The sequence below is a fragment of the Ranitomeya imitator genome, chromosome 6, assembly GCF_032444005.1.
Source record: "Ranitomeya imitator isolate aRanImi1 chromosome 6, aRanImi1.pri, whole genome shotgun sequence".
NCBI lineage: Eukaryota > Metazoa > Chordata > Amphibia > Anura > Dendrobatidae > Ranitomeya > Ranitomeya imitator.
The window spans coordinates 284069165-284090990 of record NC_091287.1 but is presented as its reverse complement, the minus strand read 5'-3'; the positions used below and the strand labels follow the sequence as shown (position 1 = coordinate 284090990).

The window sequence follows — 21826 nt, the reverse complement described above, 5'->3', positions numbered from 1 at the left end:
ATTTTCATTGTAAAGGTTTGAATAAAAAAAAAATAGTTTCCACACATCTATATAATTTTACTAATTTGGAACTCATATAAAGTACACTCTAGGACCTCATGAAATGGAAAGATGTATGTAGGAGGCTCCATGAGTGTTGCCGTCTCATGCTCGATTGGGTGCCTTGTGTGAGATATTTTTCCCCAGAATGATTCTACGGGATCATAACTTCACTATATTACCTGCACTGAAAGCATGCAGCAAATGTATATTGCATTGCATATGCTTCTATATAAAATCATCCATATGGAGGTACCCTGGCACCTCTGTGGAAGCTCTATTATGACTACATACTAAAAGAAGCTATAATACAGATTTATCCGAAAGCCCACAGTGAACAGATGCGTGCAAAGTTACATGCACACAGAAGAACGCAGCATTTCTATTTTATTTATGGTTTATTTATGTTATCAATCCTGGATCAATTTCAGGAATTCATTAAATTATTTCTAAAGCTGATGAACTCTGTAGCCTAATTTTCCCCTTAAAGAGACATGGTGAATGGGAAAACTACGTTTTTTAGAACTGTGTCCGAGATACGCTGAATTGTTGCACCCATGCCAAACATCCAGTCTATGAGCAGGATGAGTCTCCCATCACTACTTTATAGAGGATCTTTCACCAATTTTTGTCTTATAGACTATAGATTCCTGCATGTAGTAGTAGGAATGTAGATTAATTTTTTTTTAAATATTCTCTACTCTCTTGTGGAGGTAAGGGGCAATTATTGGTGCCTGATGTATTATTTTTTTTTAATCATTCAACTGGCTGTTTAATTTCATTATTCGCTGTGGGCATGTACTTTCATCTCACGATGACATTATTCGATCCTAAAACAGCATCATCCATAGAAAGGAAAAAGTAGACGCCCACAGCTTTTACCTAAATGAGATGCTCATTGTGGTCAGAAACTGTGCCAGCGTGGTCACGTGTGAATCCTTAGCCTCGGTCATCGGCTGCTCCTTACTCCGATGCTGAGGTCCACCTCTTCTCCCAGTACTTTACTAACCGGAAGTGACGGGAAGGTGGCATGGTCACAAGAGACACAGTCTCACATGAGTATGCTGGCACAGGTTCTCACCTCGATAGGCGTCTCATTTAGGTCATTACTGTGGGCGCCTACTTTTTCCTACATACGAACGCTCCTTTTTTATGATTCGACAGCATTAGAGTGGTATGAAATGAACCACCCAATTAAATGATAAAAAATTAACACATAAGGCACCAGTAGTTTTGTTGCTCTGTATCTCCACAAAATAATATTATTAATAATAATAAAAAATTCATGTGCATTTTTATTTCTATGTGCAGGACTCTACAGTTTATAAGGAAAGCATTGGTGAAAGGTCTTCTTTAAAAGCAACAGCTCTTTTTGCTGCATCTTCTAGAGAATCACTGGACGTGATTCGGAGAAATGTTTTTTTCACTGTGTCCTGCTGGAATGGATTTATATCATTTTATAAAACTGTGTAAAACCAGATATTTGTTGGGATTTAACCCTTCACCTTTAGATTTTTTTTTCCATTTTCAAGTAAACACACAATTTCTATAAAAACAACAGCTTTATAATTATTTAAATAAACCAAAATATTACACAGAAATCATAGCAAATAGTTGAAATTAACACTGATCAGTAGATAACATGATCTCCTTTATGGTATTATAAACTGCTTCCATCCCAGTCCTTGAAACATTCGTGATCACATGCCTGTCCAAGAAGCGTCATTTCTGAGCACATCACATTATACGGCAAGAATATTTCCTATTTTTGGTGTATACAAATTACAGCATGTATAGTGTTAAGCTTCTTACAGAACCTCTACTGCTATCGCACCTAAAACAATAAGAAGGTAGATAATGTTCTTGCCTATTCTTTGCATTTTAATGTGAAACCTCCTGAAGTTATGGGATTCTTGTTACACTTGTATAGAATTCTACTAAACACTTTCCATGATGTTCGGAACAGAGACAATGTTAACCTATTTTCGTACTTCACAAAGTTTTACACTTGACAGCTTGTATTGTCTTCTCACAGACGGTAAGGGGGGGAAAAAATTGTTGTTGTTTTTTTTGCTTTTTTCTTCAGTGGCTCAGTTATGGAAATATCAGAATCAAAAAAAGTCCACGAGTCTCTTTTTTCCAAACCTGGAGACACTAAAATGTCAAAAGTGATGCTTGCAAAATTGATGAGTGCTAATATACTTCCCACCGTGATGAGGTAAAAACAGCTTTAAATATCAGATCCACTATAATATCCTTTGCTTTTTTGTATTATATATTCCCACATATTCTTTGTATACTTGGGGCAAGGTGGTGGATCTGAAGCCACGTGGCCTAACCTGTAATATTTATACCTCCCACATCATTACAATATAACATTCAGTGGGTATAAGGGCAATTGGTGCGCAATAGAACATGTGACTGTCCATGGCAATGGAGACAGTAGATATATTAATGCGAGTAGACTGTGTACAAATATTGCTCCCCTCCCTCCCATAGTGTTTATATCACAGATTAGATAAAAAGGGCTGACTAAAAGTGGTAATATAAAAAAGCAAAGCAACAAATGAAAAAATGCCTCTTGGAAGCTCATAAATTGTACTATAAAAAGTTTCCGACATTAAGTCTCCACGAATTTCAAATATTAAACAATTGGACGAGCAGATGGCCCAAAGAGAGAGCCATGGACATAGCTACTCCTCATTTTTAAATGCTGTTTACTTTTCCAAAAATTGGAAATCCAAAAAAGGCAATGTATTAAGAGTCTTTGTCACTGTCTGCACCACTGTACATATCTGCTAGTTTTTTAAAACGCGGCCCCCAGTCACTTAGGTAGTCATAGTCCTGGTCTCCATCTGTAGTGACAGATTCCAAAGAGCTGAGAGACTCGGCCACGGAACCATTTCCTTCATACGCGTAAGTGGCTAAGGAGTCATAGGGTGGTGCTGTTGGATCGAGATCGTTTTCCTTCAACCTTTGGTTTATGAAATCTCTGACATCAGTATTATCTCTGGCCGCTGGTGTTCGACGTGGGAAAAATAGAGTTTCTGGAACAATATCCCTGCGCAGTTTGTTGTCATCCATGGCTTCTGGATTCCGCAAGGTGCCAATATCAAAAGCCTGAGTGTCTTCTTCTCCACCGCCTTCATCGTTGTAACTCACAATGTTATCTCGGATATCCTCTTTAGATACAATCAATGGCTCTTTCTTTCTCTGTCGTCTTAGGGCAGCAAACAGCACCACGGTCACTGAAACAAGAGCAAAGCACATGTTGATTATCACACAGTACATAAGTATATCTATGTTACCCAGCTTTCATCCATGAGCCTGTAGACATTTATACAACTTCATGGATTTGTTATATCATGAAGGAACCTAATGACCAAGCGGCTGCTTCAAATCAAATTTCTGGAAAATGTGTTTGGGTTTCGTAAAATTTCACAAGTCATGGCAATTTATTTATTTTACTCATTTATATAATGCTTTTATTTCCAACAGTGCTTTACAAACATCATCATCATCAGTATGTCTTTGGAGTGTGGGAGGAAACCAACACAAACATGGAGAGCACATCCCAACTTATTGCAATTGTTGTTTCCTAATAATGTCCCTATCACTTGCTGTAAGGATCTATATGGTGAGAGAAGGGCCTTGCAAGGCAACAATGGGAATAATATTTAGCAGAGATATTAATGATCTAAACATTATAAATAAAAAAATCAAGGTGAGAAGAGTTATGTGGCTAAGTATCAAAATAACAACATTCCTGCCATTCAGGCACTGCTGTAGCCAATGTGAAAAGCAATGGTGTTGCCAGTAATTGCAGTGGTTTCTTCCAGTATTCCATATAACTCAGCATTTTGGCTTCCAATTGAATTGTAAATTGTTTAATATATGTATATTTGGATCATTTTATGCAGGGATTGACACCATTTTATTGCTTGTAAGGTTTTCTCCTAAATGGCGCTTATTACATGTGGAGTACTTCACTACGCCTTCCAATGATGTTGAGATAGTGGTATAATGTTGCTTTACTTCACATTTAAGCCCCAATTACTACAATCTCTTTAGATCTTTGCCTTACAGAATGGGAAATTGCTTGTTTTTTTTGTTTGTGGCGTACTACACTCGGCACGTTACCATTACATCACTAACAACTGGCATAAAAACACACTGTTCTTTTTTGTCTCCTCCAATTAATAAGTCATTCTTTATTCTTCTTTTTCCATATCGAAGATTTTAAATGGAGATTTAAAGAGAAGGAAGCTGGCAGAGATTTTACCAACAGAGCTGGATTTGTAGCTTCTTTTATCTAAACGGAAAGAAGAATGACTAATGGTCTAAGTGCTGCAGCATCATTGTCCTATCATACCTAAATAGGCGCATTGATTGAAGGAAGTGTACGCGAGACTTTAAATAGACTTTAGTATAATTACACAGTTGTACTCAAATGATCCCTTACTGTAAATCAAAGGAAATTAGCGAGGAAAATGTAAAGAAAAGTCTCGCAGAGGTGTATCCTGTGTGGTTAACTTCTGTAGATATATATATTTAGCTGTGATTAAAGCACAAAAGCCTTTTGGAGACATTCCCGGTAAGGTTATTTTCTGATTCCCTTTATGAAATTTGCTATAATGCAAAACACAAGGGGGATACAATGAGTTACCTTTCATTGTACAATATAAAACACCGCTAAATTTAGGCAACCGTGCCAAAATGTTTCCCACAATAATTGAATTAATGAGTGTCATCAACAGGATAAACAAAAACTAAGAATCAATGGGCAGATTTATTAACACTGACATCCAATATTAGGCCGGTTTCACACGTCAGTGGCTCCGGTATGTGAGGTGACAGTTTCCTCACGTAACGGAGCCACTGACTCACGTAGACACACAAAAATCAATGCATCTGTGCAGATGTCATTGATTTTTTGCGGACCGTGTCTCCGTGTGCCAAACACGGAGACATGTCAGTGTTCGTGGGAGCGCACGGATTACACGGACCCATTAAAGTCAATGGGTCCGTGTAAAACACGTACCGCACATGGACATTGTCCGTGTGCAGTCCGTGTGCCGTGCAGGAGACAGCGCTACAGTAAGCGCTGTCCCCCCCACTGGTGCTGAAGCCGCGATTCATATCTTCTCTGCAGCAGCGTTTGCTGTAAAGAAGATATGAATAATCCTTTTTTTTTTGTTTCTCGTGTTTAAAATAAAGGTCCATGTCCCCACCCCCCCTCCCACCCCCTGTGCGCCCGCCCGCTGTTCTTAAAATACTCACCCGGCTCCCTCGCTGGCTGGCGCTGCTTCCTGTCCTGGCCGCATCTTCTACTGTATGAGCGGTCACGTGGGGCCGCTCATTTACAGTGATGAATATGCGGCTCGACCCCTAACATTCTGTTTTCCCGCAAAACACAAGCGTTTTGCAAGCGTTTTTAACTTGCAGAATGCTTGCGCTTTTACAAGCGATTTGAAGCATCACTTGGAAAAGTGATTGACAGGTTGGTCACACTTTTCAAGCATGGTGCTTGACAAATGTGACCAACTTTTTACTATTGATGATGCCTATGCAGCATCAATAGTAAAAGATAGAATGTTATAAGTAATAAAAAAAATAAAAAAGTATGGTTATTCTCACCTTCCGACGGCCCCTGATCTCCTCAGCGGCACTCCCGATGCGTTCTGTGCCAGGGATGCTTTGCGCAAAGGACCTTTGTGACGTCATCTCTGGTGATTCGCGCAATGCATCCCTGGGAACGGAAGCCGCCGCGTGCACCACTGAAAGGCGGGAGGACTCCGGGGGATATCAGAAGGTAAGTACATCCCTATCTTTTATTTTAGTTCTTTTTTTTTACAGAAATATTGTATCCAGGACCTGGAGTAGAGTCTCCTCTCCTCCAAACCATGGGTACCATCCACACATAAAGCACTCACTTTACGCACGGTGGGCATAGCCACGTGCCTAAAGTGCGCGTTTCAATGCAATCCTATGGCGGCGGAATCGCCGTGATTCAGCAGAAATAATAAGCATGTGCGGATTTTACCGCTATGCGATTCCACAGCGGGAAAATCCGCAGCATGGGCACAGCAACTGCAGAATCCCATAGGATTGCATGGGAATGCGTTTTTTCAAACTTTTTTTTAAGCGTTTCTGCTGCGGCAAAAACGAGGCGGAAACGCATGAAAAACGCAACGTGGGCACATAGCTTTACACAGATTAACCTAACTGTACTTGAGACCTAGTCCAGCAGCGATAATCTACTGCTGATAAAACACTGATTGTATTGAAACTACGGCATACAGCCTAATAATTGACACAGCTTTGGAATCAGGCTTACTAGCTCTATAGTATGCTGTTCTCAGAATAAATAGTAGAAACTGGTTGACAGTTTTGCTTTAACTCTTTGTACATAAATATCAGAACAAAATTAGTGATACATTCCAATAATAATAAATACTGCAAAGCCTGTGGCTTTCTATGCTGTAAGAGAATGACCCAAGATGATCACCTGCATCTTCATGGTAATTCTGCGTATTGCCTGCTTCGTTAAATATGTGTCAGTACGTTATAAACCTACTTAGGACCAAGTATGACTTTTATTACAGATATGATTAGGTGTGTGTTAAAGAAATCAATCCTTTTCTATGTAGGTCATTAATGGGTGGGACTGATGGATGGTGCTTATTATAACACTGCACATTTTATGTCCAGCCTCTATATGGAATATGGGAGAAACGACTAAGCTGTGAATACCTACCAATACAATTCTAGGGTAAAAATATGAGGTGAGAGCGCAGACACCAAAATGAAGCCTTCAGCTCCATCCTAATGACTGCAGTGTAATCCGCTTTTATACTGCAGATATCCAGTCCGGACATTATATCTACATGTGAACAGATGCAGTCTATTGTATTTGCTTTATTAAACTAAGACCCTGCTGTTAAATGTTGCCGTTCTGATTTAGAAATAATAGAAGAAGTGAGTAAAGACGGACAATTATTGGAGATAATGTGATTTGGGACCCAGCACTGCCGACGTCCATCCCGGTAAGCATTCCCAGAGTGATCATTCCTAGGCTCTGCTTGATGTTATCTCGGCAGTCATTCACAAAATAATTGGAATCCAAGTAGCCTTTTCCCCCCTCTATCGAGTGGCTAAACAATGCTAATTATTTAATCGAATTGCTTTGTGAGCGCCGCATACTCTAATTTGCATCTCTTTCTGCTCTTGTTATTGGAGCAGGAATTAGTAGGGAGGTCACATGGACAAAGCGTTATTGTTCCGCTGCTATGTATAACTGGCTGACGCTTGTGCCAAGTCCCTATGTTTTTTTTATTATCGGGGAAGAATAGCTAATGACAAAGATGGCACTTAGTAATGCATGTAACATCTTCTTCTGTTTTCTTGGCTGCACAGTAAACATTTTGTTTGATGCCATTCAGTTCTGCTTTTAATACACCAGAGAACTGAGTTTTTGAAATTAAAATATTAGCAGCGCTGGCACAGCGCCATTGCCCTCGTATCTGTTTGCCCAACGCTGTCCCTAATGCTGATTTTTTTTTTATGCAGCCATCACAGGCGCACACTAACATAATTAACAGTTAGTATACCCAGAGAGGGATCGCTGCTTCAATTACAATAATAAGGGTCTGGGAACCTGAGGGATGTGAGCCGAGCCTACCAGCAAATGAAGAGACATGTCAGAATTCTAATATATGCCATTTGTGTCATCTATTTTATAAACTCCACTACTGCATATGCCATGGCATCCTCCGAATCCGAGCAGAGAGAAAAAGCCCGATGTGATAGAAATACTGCCTAATAAAGTCAATATATGCGTGCTGTAAAATCACCAGCTGAAGCATAGAGAAACATGTCACTGTGAACAATTGTGCCTTTGCCTTTGTATTTCATATTAATGTGTCCCACTTCTGAGTTTATGTTCAAATTGCAAAGGGAAAAAAAAAAAAAAGAAAGAAAAACGGTTACAAATAATGGGAGCGTCTACCGCAGCAGGCGAATAAAGTGCCAACATACTAATTCAAAAAGAAAGGGCAAAGAACAACATGAAAGAAAGTTTGGGCTCTAAACCTGTAATCATTTTATCAGCGCACCGAGGGCCCCTTTGAAGACGATTAAATGAAAACTCTTTATATTATGCCTAAAACTGCAAGTAAACCTTCTTTGAGACTAGGGAAACGCATTACCTGCCGAATACAATTGCTAAAGCCAAAATAATCATGAAGCTGTTCGAGCAATTAAGTCTTAAACCGAGGAAATGAATTGCTCTTCCTTCCTGCTAGTGCAAATAAATGGCTTCTTGGGAGATAATTTTATGGTGCTTCTGAATTTAGACTATTTAATTAATAGTGCATTATTCTCCCCTAACATAGTCATTTCTCAGAATATAAGAGATGTATTAATGCAGGAAAGGCATTTTTATTGTCCTTTTGTGAAGGCGGTAAACACAAGGGAAAGGTCTCGCTTCCCCCTAATAATCATGTAATTACGTACAGCCGTGCCACTTTTGTTGTGGTTTCGAGGCTGACACGAGGCTCATCTATACATGATTTACACACTCGCTGAGTTATTGCAGGCGGTGATTATTTAGTGCTTCTCTATGGAATTCACTGACAAGTCTTATTGCCGAGACTGAAGCGTAACTGTAATTCTTATTCGTGTGCTCGGATCTTTGCTCAGCATTGAGGTGGCCATCTACGGCAACCTCCGCCAAAACCACCTGACCACATCACCTGCATGAAGGTGTCCTAACTTTCCTCTGATCATAGGCATCTGGTGAAGAAGAACATATTTCCACCACCCCACTCAAAGCCCATACATGCTTGACCAAGCTGAGCGTGCATGTATATAGAGGGGGTCTAGGAGGAATAGCTGCAGTCAATCACCAGAATCAGAACTAGAGAGGTAGGCATTGGTAAAAAGAGTATTGTTTCTGTTGTCATTTAATAACACTCTAAGCTTTCAAAATGTTCATGCCCAGATGGATGAACAATCTAATATGGCTGTAGACATTAGTGTCAGCTAAATGTTCATTCTGACCATGGCTATTCCTTCCAGCCCCCTGCACATGCACGCTCAACTTGTCTAAGCATTCATGTGTTATCAGTTGGGAAAGAGTAATAAGCTCCTGTGAGAAGGATTGAACATGTTGAAATCCAGTATGCCTGATCCTTAAAGGGATTTTTCCATCTCCAAGATCCTATCCCACTATATAGTAGGTGTAATTATAATATTAGCAAATACCTCCAATTAATAATGTAGTATAATAATAATAATAATTTTTATTTATATAGCGCCAACATATTCCGCAGCGATTAACAAATTATAGAGGGGACTTGTATAGACAATAGACATTACAGCATAACAGAAATACAGTTCAAAACAGATACCAGGAGGAATAAGGGCCCTGCTCGCAAGCTTACAGACTATGAGGAAAAGGGGAGACACGAGAGGTGGATGGTAGTATAGTATAGTAGTATAGTTTTTCTGATTCACTATGACTCTTTCCTCGTGTGCAGGCATTGCAGGACCTTCGGTATCCATGGTTACGACTAGGGTTGAGCGACCTTTACATTTATAGGATCGGGTCGGGTTTCACGAAACCCGACTTTTTCAAAAGTCGGGTCGAGTGAAATCGGCCGATCCTATAAAAAAGTCGGGGTCCGCGGAAACTCGAAACCCAATGCAGTGCATTGGGTTTCCAATGGTTCCCAGGGTCTGAAGGAGCGGAAACTCTCCTTCAGGCCCTGGGATCCATATTTCAGTGTAAAATAAAGAATTAAAATAAAAAATATCGCTATACTTACCATCTGACGCGCCCTGGTACTAACCGGGAACCTTCCTTCCTTCGAATCAGCGCTTCCAGGACCTTGTGGTGACGTCGCGGTGACGTCGCGGCTTGTGATTGTTCGCGCGGCCGCCCACGTGACCGCTCACGCGACCAATCACAAGCCGCGACGTCACGCAAGGTCCTGCAAGCGCTGATTCTTAGGAAGGAAGGCTGCCGGAAAGAAGCAGGGCGCGTCCGAGGGTGAGTATATTCCTATTAGGTATATACTCACCCTCGGACGCGCCCTGCTATATACTCACCCTCGGACGCGCCCTGCTATATACTCACCCTCGGACGCGCCCTGCTTCTTTCCAGCAGCCTTCCTTCCTAAGAATCAGCGCTTGCAGGACCTTGCGTGACGTCGCGGCTTGTGATTGGTCGCGCGAGCGGTCACATGGGCGGCCGCGCGACCAATCACAAGCCGCGACGTCACCGCGACGTCCCGCAAGGTCCTGGAAGCGCTGATTCGAAGGAAGGAAGGTTCCCGGTTAGTACCAGGGCGCGTCAGAGGGTAAGTATAGTGATATTTTTTATTTTAATTCTTTATTTTACATTAAATATGGATTCCGATACCGATTTCCGATATTGCAAACATATCGGAAATCGGGATCGGAATTGCGATACCACATTCAGAAGATCGCCGACCTCATGGAACCCGACTTTGCCAAAAGTCGGCGACTTCTGAAAGTGGCCGACCCGTTTCGCTCAACCCTAGTTACGACCACTAGCTAACTAACTGTCACTATATCAGTGGTCATAACCATGGATACCTTAGGTCCTGAAAAGCCTGCAGATGAGGAAAAAAACAGCGAATCAGCAAAACTATACTACATTTCTAATTGGAGGTATTAATATTCTTACACCTACTAGTTATTGGGATAGGATCTTGGACATGGGAACACCCCTTTAAGAGAGATGGAGACATGAATACACAGTAGACGGTTGGCTCTCCTTCTGAAGTCAGCTGGTTTAGCTAAATTATTGTGTATATACAGTATGTAGGCCTTTAAAAATGGAAATTAATGACAAAAGCAGACGGCAGCGCTTCCTCATAATGTTTGACAATCTGCACTATCTTCTGCATGTTTCTGAAGCAATTAATCTTATAAAATATTACGGCGAATACACAGGATAATTTTCATCTAATTGCTCCCATATGGGCTGTCAAACACTGAGGGTGTGGACCTGATATTACGTGTCCCCTGCTGTAGACAAGGCAGAAGGGGGAGGCTACAAATGCCAAAAAGTGTCCTACAGCCATATACAAGATGTGAGAAGGAAGAGGGATATTGCTTTCTCTTGGACAGACCAGATTATGATCGGAGCAGAGGAGAAGATATTAGAGGTATTGCTGCATTTTAATGTTCCTTTAAAATCTTTCTTCCCATTGATTTCAGTATAAGACCAATGAGTCATGGCTAGTCATTTGATTTTATGGCAACGTCAATATATAATCTTTCTACCTATTGAGGGACTTCCGTAGTTCTTTCAGGCTTCATCTAATATCACCGTCCATTTAACCTAGGCATCCATGTTTCTAAGTATGAATTTCTATATAATGTCTTAAGATCTGTAAAGCATAATGTAGCATGTAACAATACTTTGGAAAAGGCTTCATATTTAACACCAACCACACTATCGGAGACCCATCTATCATGTGCTGCTATTACACGCTAGTTAAACATCTGTCTGCAGTGGTTCACCTGTATACACGCGGTCCCAGTGGATAGTCCTGTTCGCGCCATACTTCAAGGCATATTTAGGTTAATTAGCCTTTTAGAAATTAGCACATGTAGGAATATATCTTAAAGATAAATGAGCTCATGTGCCTCATTGAGAACAAGTGGCGATAAGAATAAAATATGTGTAGATCCCTGTGGCATATGTGAGCACTCTGTACAGTTAACATCGGGTAATCAAATATACTCTAAGGGTGGGCTTATACTAGCAGGTGGAGGCTTCTAACCGATCGGCTTCATGTCTACCCATTGGCGCTCTACTTGTATATCTAGTTGGCCGACTCTACTTCCCATGTATACAGAGCGACCTTCTAGCTTAAATATAATTTTACCTGGCAAACAAGCGTTTCGCTCCTTTGTCAGGTGGTCGGCAGGATGTTTACACTGTACGATTATCGGGACAATGATGGGCCGCTGTAAATGCACTCTCAGTCGTGCTCTGGCTTAGCTAGAGAGCTGGCAGTAGAACTCTAGAATACTATGCTGGCACTTTTGGGAGTTTTAAGCAGTTTGTAATCATGCCGGATTGTCATATTTTGTATAGGCCAGTATATTTACCTAAAAATCCTCTCTCCATTCATACAATATCAGTTCTTTAAGATTTCTCCAGTCCAGATGAAAAACAGAACATACTATTATAGTTCTTCCCTGTGAAAGCATAGATCAGGAGCGAGTGCCTGAAGGATCAAAGCTACAACTCTGCACATGACATTATCGACCAATCACATGTCCTAATCTTGCCAGTGAAAGAAAGATAATTAATGTGGACAGACAATAAATGACAGCCAAAAGGATGCGAGAAAGACCCAAGCAATCTGGACAGAAGCTAAGAGTGTAAAAGTAAATAGTTACATAGGAAGAAATACAGCCAGACACGACTTGCTCTGCTGGTCACATAATCCTAAGAAAATAAAGCCACATTGATCTGTTTGGATAGGACTAAGTGTGGGTAAAAGCTGAAATACTGTCTGAAGGAAGAAGAAACGCTGCCTATTATGTCATTGTTGGGAAACAACAAAGGAATTGACTGCATTCAAGGGCATGATAAACTCTGCACGCCATAAACAATGTCATGGAAGGATATCAACATTCAGCGCGCCTCTAATTATGTAAAGTTCTGTGATGAGACAGGCAGAGCAGGAAACTCTTCTCTTTTGATCAATTCTTTCATTCTCATTATATTCAGTCCCGATTATTTGTAATTAAAGTCACCCTCCTCTATGTATTGTATATTATTGTGTGTTATTGCACATTTCTCTCCTTGCAGACCTGAAGCAAGCAACTCATGGACGGAAATCAATCAATACGTCTGAATACAGAAAGTGTCAACTGAAATTCTGCAATCAGATAGCAAATCTTAGAATGCATCTGACTGACGCTAACGGGAAGTGCAAACGATGTATAAGAAACAGCGCCACTCTTGTGCACAGGCAGGACTTAGTATTACAGTTCTTCTCATGATGAGAGTCTGCTTTCTGAGATGCCTTTTCTTAGTAGTGAATATAACTCCACCTAATATGAAATAATTCCTTTACATAAGTGAATAAAGCCATTCTTGTAGAAAGGCTATAAAAAGAAATACATGAAATGTATGAAAGGCGAACTTTATGGAGTAAGAATTATGGGTGTAGATCTGTCCATAATGAAACTTTAGAATCCTGTTTGCATTTATATAATGGATGTGTTTCATCTCTGTTTGTAAAATACCTGCAAATAATTGTACCGAAGCTGAAGTATAGAAAAAGACATCCTGGCTGACAGGCGGCTATACAAAAAGACATCGCAATACTCAACTGTAGCATGCACACTACAGTAATCAATGGTGGGGCTGAGAGCTTTCCGCATCGCCGTAGTCAACTAACATTTCACAAGACAATGAGTGCGGCTCTCTTCTCACAATACTTACTGTGTTATTATCTGCCACATGAACTTACAGTTTGGGAGAAACGCTGATTGCCTTACATTAGGAGTGATGGAAGATACACAAGATATGTGGCCTTGACAGATAAGAGGAATGTTTTCACTAACACTCTACCTTTCCAAGTTTACGCAGTATAAAAGTTTTGCAGAGGCATTGTACTCCGCTGTAAATACTCTACCAGAACGATATGTTTGTCGGGGGTAACCTAACTCCAATATCTAGCGTTCACTTGTATGAAGAACATTGTATGATGAATATAGGATGACCTGTTTGCCTGGTAATGCACTCCACCCCAAATCACTGGCATTTTCATTTTCTGCATACATCATATACATGTATTGAGATTCTGATACAGATCACAATATAGCAACAATATGTAAACTGAGGTCAATATACACACGGTCAAAATTGTTGGTACCTCTTGTTTAAAGACAGAAAAACCCACAATGGTCACAGAAATAACTTGAATCTGACAAAAGTAATAATAAATAAAAGATCTATGAAAATGAGCAAATGAAAGTCAGACATTGCTTTTCAACCATGGTTCCACAGAATTAAAAAAAAAAATAAAACTCATGAAATAGGTCTGGACAGAAATGATGGTAACTCGGAAAATAATGTGACAAAAGGGACATGTTAAATCAAGGTGTTCCCACTAACTAGCATTACAGGTGTCTACAATCTTGGAATCAGTGAGTGTGCCTGTATATGGGGCTACAGCTACTCACTGTGCTGTTTGGTGACTTGGTGTGTATCACACTCAAAATGGGCCAGAGGAAGCGAAGGAAAGAGTTGTCTCAGGAGATTAGAAAGAAAATTATAGACAAACATGTTAAGGGTAAAAGTCATAAGAACATCTCCAAGCAGCTTGATGTTCCTGTGACTACAGTTGCACATATTATTCAGAAATTTAAGATCCATGGGACGGTAGCCAAACTCCGCGGATGTGGCCGCAGGAGGAAAATTGATGACAAATCAAAGAGACGGATAATACAAATGCTAACAAAGAGCCCAGAAAAAATTCTAAACAGATTAAAGGTGAACTTCAAGCTCAAGGAACATCAGTGTCAGATCGCACCATCCGTTGTTGTATGAGCCAAAGTGGATTTCATGAGAGATGACCAAGGAGGACACCATTGTTAAAAAAAAAAAAAAAATCATAAAAAAAGCCAGACTGGAATTTGCCAAACTACATGTTGACAAGCCACAAAGCTTCTGGGAGAATGTCCTATGGACAGATGAGACAAAAATGAAACTTTTTAGGCACATCAGCACAGACAGAAAAATGAAGCATATAAAGAAAAGAACACTGTCCCTACTGTCAAACATGGAGGAGGCTGCTTTGCTGCATCTGGCACAGGGTATCTACAGTAGAAGCTGTGCAGGGTACAATGAAATCTCAAGATTATAAAAGGATTATAGAGAGAAATGTGCTGCCCAGTGTCAGAAAGCTTGGTCTCAGTCGCAGGTCACGGGTCTTGCAACAAAATAATGACCCAAAACACACAGCTAAAAACACCCAAGAATGGCTAAGAGGAAAACATTGTACTATTCTGAAGTGGCCTTCTATGAGCCCTGACCTAAATCCTATTGAGCATCTTTGGAAAGAGCTGAAACATGCCATCTGGAAAAGGCAAGCATCAAACATGAGACAACTGGAGCAGTTTGCTCTTGAGGAGTGGGCCAAAATACCTGTCGAGAGGTGCAGAAGTCTCATTGACAGTCAGGGTGGATAAAAATCAATGTTTTTTTTTTTTTAAATTAAAAAAAATCGGATTTTTTTTACTTAAATCGGATTTTTTTTATTTAAATCGGATTTTTTTTTAATAAACTGCTTTTTGAGGAAAATATTTTACCATCCAAAGGTTCTTCCATCATGAGATAAAGCTGAGTTGTTTAACTCAGTAGAATAAAGGCTGTATATGTGTAACATTCACAATGCCATGCTCTTCCAGAGGTTTCTGTAGGATTAGTGGGCAGTTTCTCTCCTATATTATCACAGACGCTCGCTTTACTTACGCAGTTCTCAAAACTGAATTTGACTCCGCAGAGGTCCCAGCCTCTTTTTCATGGCAAAAATGTTACAACATGAACAGAGTTGAGAAAAAGACCTTAATCCTATTGTTCTACAAACCTATGAATACAGAATCAACCCCTTCAGTGCTAAGTCCAAGAAGTTAGACAATATGTTTCTGATTGTTTGGAGTGGAATAGATCTGCACAACACAAGAAGAATGTGAATCTAAGTGTGAGGAGGAGGAAGGGCAAGCAGACAAGAAAATGAAAGTGAAACTTTGAGCACAATACTGCATCTTCATCTTCATCACCGCACTTCTCATGATGTTGCCTCATTCGTGCCACCAGGCCTTGCATCTCTTTGTTGCATCGTTTGCATTTTGCATGCATGCCTGCCTTACCGATAGGCGAAGGAGCTTCATTAAAATATTCCCAAACTGGGTCTCTTTTACGGCCTGCTGCCATTATAAGGAAAGAATGTAATAAACCTCAGATCGTACACACAAACAGATCCAGACTTGTCTGTGGCTATGCTGCAGTATTGTGCTCAAAGTTTCACTTTCATTTTCTTGTCTGCTTGTCCTTCCACCCCTTCACACTTAGATTCACATTCTTCTTGTGTTGTGCAGATCTATTCCACTCCAAACAATCAGAAACATATTGTCTAACTTCTTGGACTTGGCACTGAAGGGGTTGATTCTGTATTCATAGGTTTGTAGAACAATAGGATTAAGGTCTTTTTCTCAACTCTGTTCATGTTGTAACATTTTTGCCGTGAAGAAGAGGCTGGGACCTCTGCGGAGTCAAATTCAGTTAGGTAGAAACTTTGATTTAAATCACTGATTTAAATCAAGCCTTACTGACTAGTGATTTAAATCGTGATTTAAATCGTTATTTAAATCAGTTAGATTTAAATCAAATCCACCCTGTTGACAGTTACAGGAATCGTTTGATTGCAGTGATTGCCTCTAAAGGTTGGCAACAAAATATTAAATTAAGGGTACCATAATTTTTCCAGACCTATTTCATGAGTTTTACTTATTTTTTTAAATTCTGCAGAAGCATTGCTGAAAAGCAATGTTAACTTTCATTTGTTCATTTTGATAGATTTTTTTTATTTATTATTACTTTTGTCAGATTCAAGTTATTTCTGTGACCATTGTGGGTTTTTCTGTCATTAAACTAGGGGTACCAACAATTTTGACCACGTGTGTATGTATAAGAAAAGGTGGCAAGTTTTGGTGACAGTGGTCCCCCTATGATAGACTGATCACATCTTGTCTGGCTGCAGGGATCTCCAGGGATTGTTTTCAATTTGAGTTCAATTTACCTATAGTGTGACCCCAAGGATCGGAAGAATTACACATTTCCTGTTGAAATCAATAGATATGAATGTGCCTTCTACAACTTCACTTTTCCACATATAGATTATTTCAGAATATTTATAAATCAGTTCTGTAAACACCATTACTTACCAAGTAGTATAATTATGCAAAGGAGGATGGCAATCAGAGCTCCTGTGCTCAAACCAGTGGGATGGCTCAGAGCTTCAGCGGTACAAGACTGCATGTTACCCTTGTGGTCACAGGCACAAACACGAATGGTAAGAGTGCCAGTGCTACTCTGAATAGGAAACCCATAATCTGAAATAACCACTGGCAGTAAGTATGTGTTCATCTCATGGCGGCTATATCCGTTTCTCCGTGTATAGATGCCAGCTGTGTTATCTGAAATCCAAAATGAACATTATGAAAAAATCAGAGACTTTACATACGCAAAAACACAAACAGCTGCAATATACACAGCTATCTAAACACACACCTATGTATGCACACGTGCACACACATACACACTTATACATGCACACTTGCATACACACCTATACATGCACGCTTGCACACACACCTATACATGCACACCTATACATGCACACATGGACACACACATACACACCTATACATGCACACTTGCATACACACCTACATATGCACACCTATACATGCACACCTACACACCTATAAATGCACACCTATACATGCACACACACATACACACTTACACATGCACACCTACCCGCACATTATTAAGTATAGTTACCTCTGTTGTCCTTGACTGTGAAGTTTGTACTGTGTGCTGCTGGATTAGCTACTTCATATGAAAACTGAAGTCCACTATACGAATCATCCTTGTCAATAGCACTTACAGTATGTATTATCTGTAGGGAATGGGAATTGAGATGTTAGAGGTGAATATAAAATAAAGAACAGGGAGTTCTCGGAGACAATGCATAATAGAGTTATAATCCACAGGTAATAATACAGCTTTTATGTTCTGTTACTATTCAATCACAATACGTTGACTTAATAGGACAAGGATGGCCGAATGTTTACTTATGCCTAAGCCATAAATAAAGTTGATCATATACATTAATAATGTTGGTGAGACTAGCAGACCATAGAGAACAATGTGCATGTATAGTCCTGACTCTCCAACCATAGAGAACATTGTATATAGGGCCTACTGACTTTCTAACCCTAGAGCGTGAAGAGGACTTCATACATATTGTCCCCTAACTATAGAAAACAATTTATATTGGGTCTAATGACTCTTACACCATAAAAAAAATTGTGTATAGGGTCTCCTGACTCTCCAAACATAGAAAACAATGTGTGTAGGGCCACTCGACTCTCCAATCACAGAACATAATGTGTATAGGGCCTTCTGACTCACTAACCATAGAGAACAATGTATATGGGGCCTCCTGACTTTCCAACCACAGAGAACAATGTATATGGGGCCTCCTGACTCTTCAAACATAAAGAACACTGTGTATGGGGGTCTACTGACTCTCCAAGTATAGAAAACATTGCGTATGGAGCCTCCTGACACTCCATCAACAGAGAACAATGTGGATTGGGCCTCCTGATTCTTTAACCATAGAGCTCAATGTGTATGGGGCCACCTGACTTTCCAATCATAGAGAACAATAAGTTTGGGGGCCCCATACTCTGTAACCATAGAGAACAATGCGTATGGGGCATCCATATTCTCCAACCATAAAGAACAATACGTGTGAGGATTCTTGACTCTTCTCCAACATATTGTCAGGAAAAAGAGGAATGGGTATATTGAATTTTAACACAAGATTCCATTGTTCCAAAGTTAGCTAAACCATCACCATAGGTGTCCCAAGAAAACTTAGTGGTGAGTAGAAGTGGACACATCTGTAAATGCCTTTATTCACATTTTTGTAACATAGTAAGTGGGCTTCAATATAACATATCTAATATTCCTTCAAATATGTGAATCTGAACTAGTCTACAAATATACAGTGGCTTCGTTACCGATTAAATGTCACAAGTGTGTCACGTCCTCCTGGGAGATCTGGGGTGATGCCATCATTATGTATTGTGAATCTCAGGTCTTCCATTTAGTCGGTGTGTTTTGTTTCCCCTATTAAATGGACTTTGTTTTCTTTGGCCCTGAGGAGGTTAAAAGCTCTTTGTATGCTGGTTATAGACATGCTGCTCCATCTCACAGCTGCTCCTGACCTGCACATTTTTGATCTCTATGAAATCTAGCCAGACCTTCTCATTCCTGCCTGTGAAAGTTTACTTTCTGGCTTGCTGGAGTTGGTGTGCTGAAGTTGGAGTTTGTAGTTTCTGCTAGAGATTTCTGTATGCTCTTTTTGGATATATGCTTTCTAGTAAGCTTTCTATAGTTAGGTTGGAGACTCAGGCCTCTCTACCTTCAAGAGTACCTCTGGGACAGGAATATTTAGGGTACCAGTTCCAGGGATAATTTGAAGCCCATCTTCCTAACTGAAGATCGTCACAGCTTGACATTAATGTATTATGCGTTATCCATTACATATAAATTTATTTTGTAAATCTCCTGTGGTGCACATTATGACTTGTGCATGCCTCTAATTTACCTCTTAATTTACCGTATATACTCGAGTATAAGCCGACCCCCCTAATTTTGCCATAAAAAACTGAGAAAACTTACTGACTCGAGTATAAGCCTAGGGTAGGAAATGCAGCAGCTAGCGGTGAATTTCAAAAATAAAAGTAGATGCTCCATACCGTTCATTATTGCTCCATAGATGCTCCATATAAAGCTGTGCCCCATATAATGCTCTGCACCGTTCATTATTGCCCCATAGATGCTCCATATAAAGCTGTGCCACATATAATGCTCTGCACCGTTCATTATGGCCCCAAAGATGCTCCATATGAAACTGTGCATATAGAATGCTCTGCACCGTTTATATGGAGCATCTATGGGGCCATAATGAAGCTGTGCCATATATAATGCTCTGCACCGTTCATTATGGCCCCATAGATGCTCCACATAAAGCTGTGCCATATAGAATGCTCTGCACTGTTCATTATGGCCCCATAGATGCTCCATATAAAGCTGTGCCATATAGAATCCTCTGCACCGTTCATTATGGCCCCATAGATGCTCCATATGAAACTGTGCATATAGAATGCTCTGCACCGTTTATATGGAGCATCTATGGGGCCATAATGAAGCTGTGCCATATATAATGCTCTGCACCGTTCATTATGGCCCCATAGATGCTCCACATAAAGCTGTGCCGTATAGAATGCTCTGCACCGTTCATTATGGCCCCATAGATGCTCCATATAATAATAATAATCTTTATTTTTTATATAGCGCTAACATATTGCGCAGCGCTTTACAGTTTGCACACATTATCATCGCTGTCCCCGATGGGGCTCACAATTTAAATTCCCTATCAGTATGTCTTTGGAATGTGGGAGGAAACCGGAGTGCCCGGAGGAAACCCACGCAAACACGGAGAGAACATACAAACTCTTATATAAAGCTGTGCCATATAGAATGCTCTGCACCGTTCATTATGGCCCCATAGATGCTCCATATAATAATAATAATTTTTATTTTTTATATAGCGCTAACATATTGCGCAGCGCTTTACAGTTTGCACACATTATCATCGCTGTCCCCGATGGGGCTCACAATCTAAATTCCCTATCAGTATGTCTTTGGAATGTGGGAGGAAACCGGAGTGCCCGGAGGAAACCCACGCAAACACGGAGAGAACATACAAACTCTTATATGAAGCTGTGCCATATAGAATGCTCTGCACCGTTCATTATGGCCCCATAGATGCTCCACATAAAGCTGTGCCATATATAATGCTGCTGCCGCTGCAATAAAAAAGAAATCACATACTCGCCTCTCTTGCTCAGGACGCCGGTGCTTTCAATATTTACCTGCTCCTCGTGCGGCTCCGTCTCCAGCACTGACGCTCAGCAGAGGGCGCGCACTGACCACGTCACCGCGCCCTCCGACCTGAGCGTCACTGCCAGAGGACGCTTGAGACGGAGCCGCACCGGAGCGAGGAGCAGGTAAATATCGCGCAGCGCTCCCCTCTCCGTATACTTACCTGCTCCCGGCGCGGTCCCTGCAGTCCCTGCTTCTCCCGGCGCTGCATCTTCTTTCTGTATTGTGCGGTCACACTCATTTTCAGTCATCTATCTATCTATCTATCTATCTATCTATCTATCTATCTAGTAAATAAATGAAAGCATGTTCTAATATACGGTAAGCCTGAGTACATCAAAGATGTTAATTGACCATATGGGTGCCATTAGTCTGCTCACCTGCAAGTAAAGGAATACCTAGCCCTGCACAGTACTAATATAGGATAAATCTCAGGTAGGCCTGCCATTTCATTTTTTTCTATTACAGTAATTAATGTAATTGTCACTCATCATCATCATAATTTACAGTTCTTCAGAGCTATGTCAATGTTGACAGTACAGGTGCTTTTTCAAATATATAGTTGCTCATCTTTCAATTCATGTCTAACACTTAGTTGGAAAATATGTTTGACTTTCCTAATTAAGACAAGAACTAAACAAAAAACTTGTTGAAAAAATGTTAACAGTGTAACTTCTTTTGGACTTTTATACCGAATTTTCCCCTATCTTATGGATAAACATGTATGACTAGTAGAAGCGAACACAGAAATTGTTAATGGATATTTTGGTGTTGGACACTAGATGCCCACCTCCAATATTCTAGAGATCTAAATAGATACATGTCAAACTAAAAAAGTAGTAGCACGGTCCTCAGTAAGTGGTGCAATGTATTGTAGGACAATCCTTTTAATATTCAAAAAAAAGGGAGGCATCATCCAAGGATTCAAGTGAAAACTATGGTGCTTATTTACTTATATACAGGGTGGGCCATTTATATGGATACACC

At 40.3% G+C, this 21826-nt stretch overlaps 1 protein-coding gene across 3 annotated transcripts in view; it reads right to left on the bottom strand.

Moving 5' to 3' along the window:
- Positions 1-1582: 1582 nt before the first annotated feature.
- LOC138642455 (cadherin-6-like) overlaps positions 1583-21826 on the bottom strand; it is a 474683-nt gene continuing 454439 nt past the window's right edge. For all 3 annotated transcript variants that reach the window (XM_069730611.1, XM_069730610.1, XM_069730612.1), the window contains 3 exons: positions 17663-17780; positions 17041-17292; positions 1583-3287 (listed from right to left, as the gene is read on the bottom strand). In XM_069730611.1, coding sequence (XP_069586712.1) covers positions 2797-3287; positions 17041-17292; positions 17663-17780 — 861 coding nt within the window. In that variant the 3' untranslated portion in view covers positions 1583-2796. The remainder of the gene's footprint in view (positions 3288-17040; positions 17293-17662; positions 17781-21826) is intronic.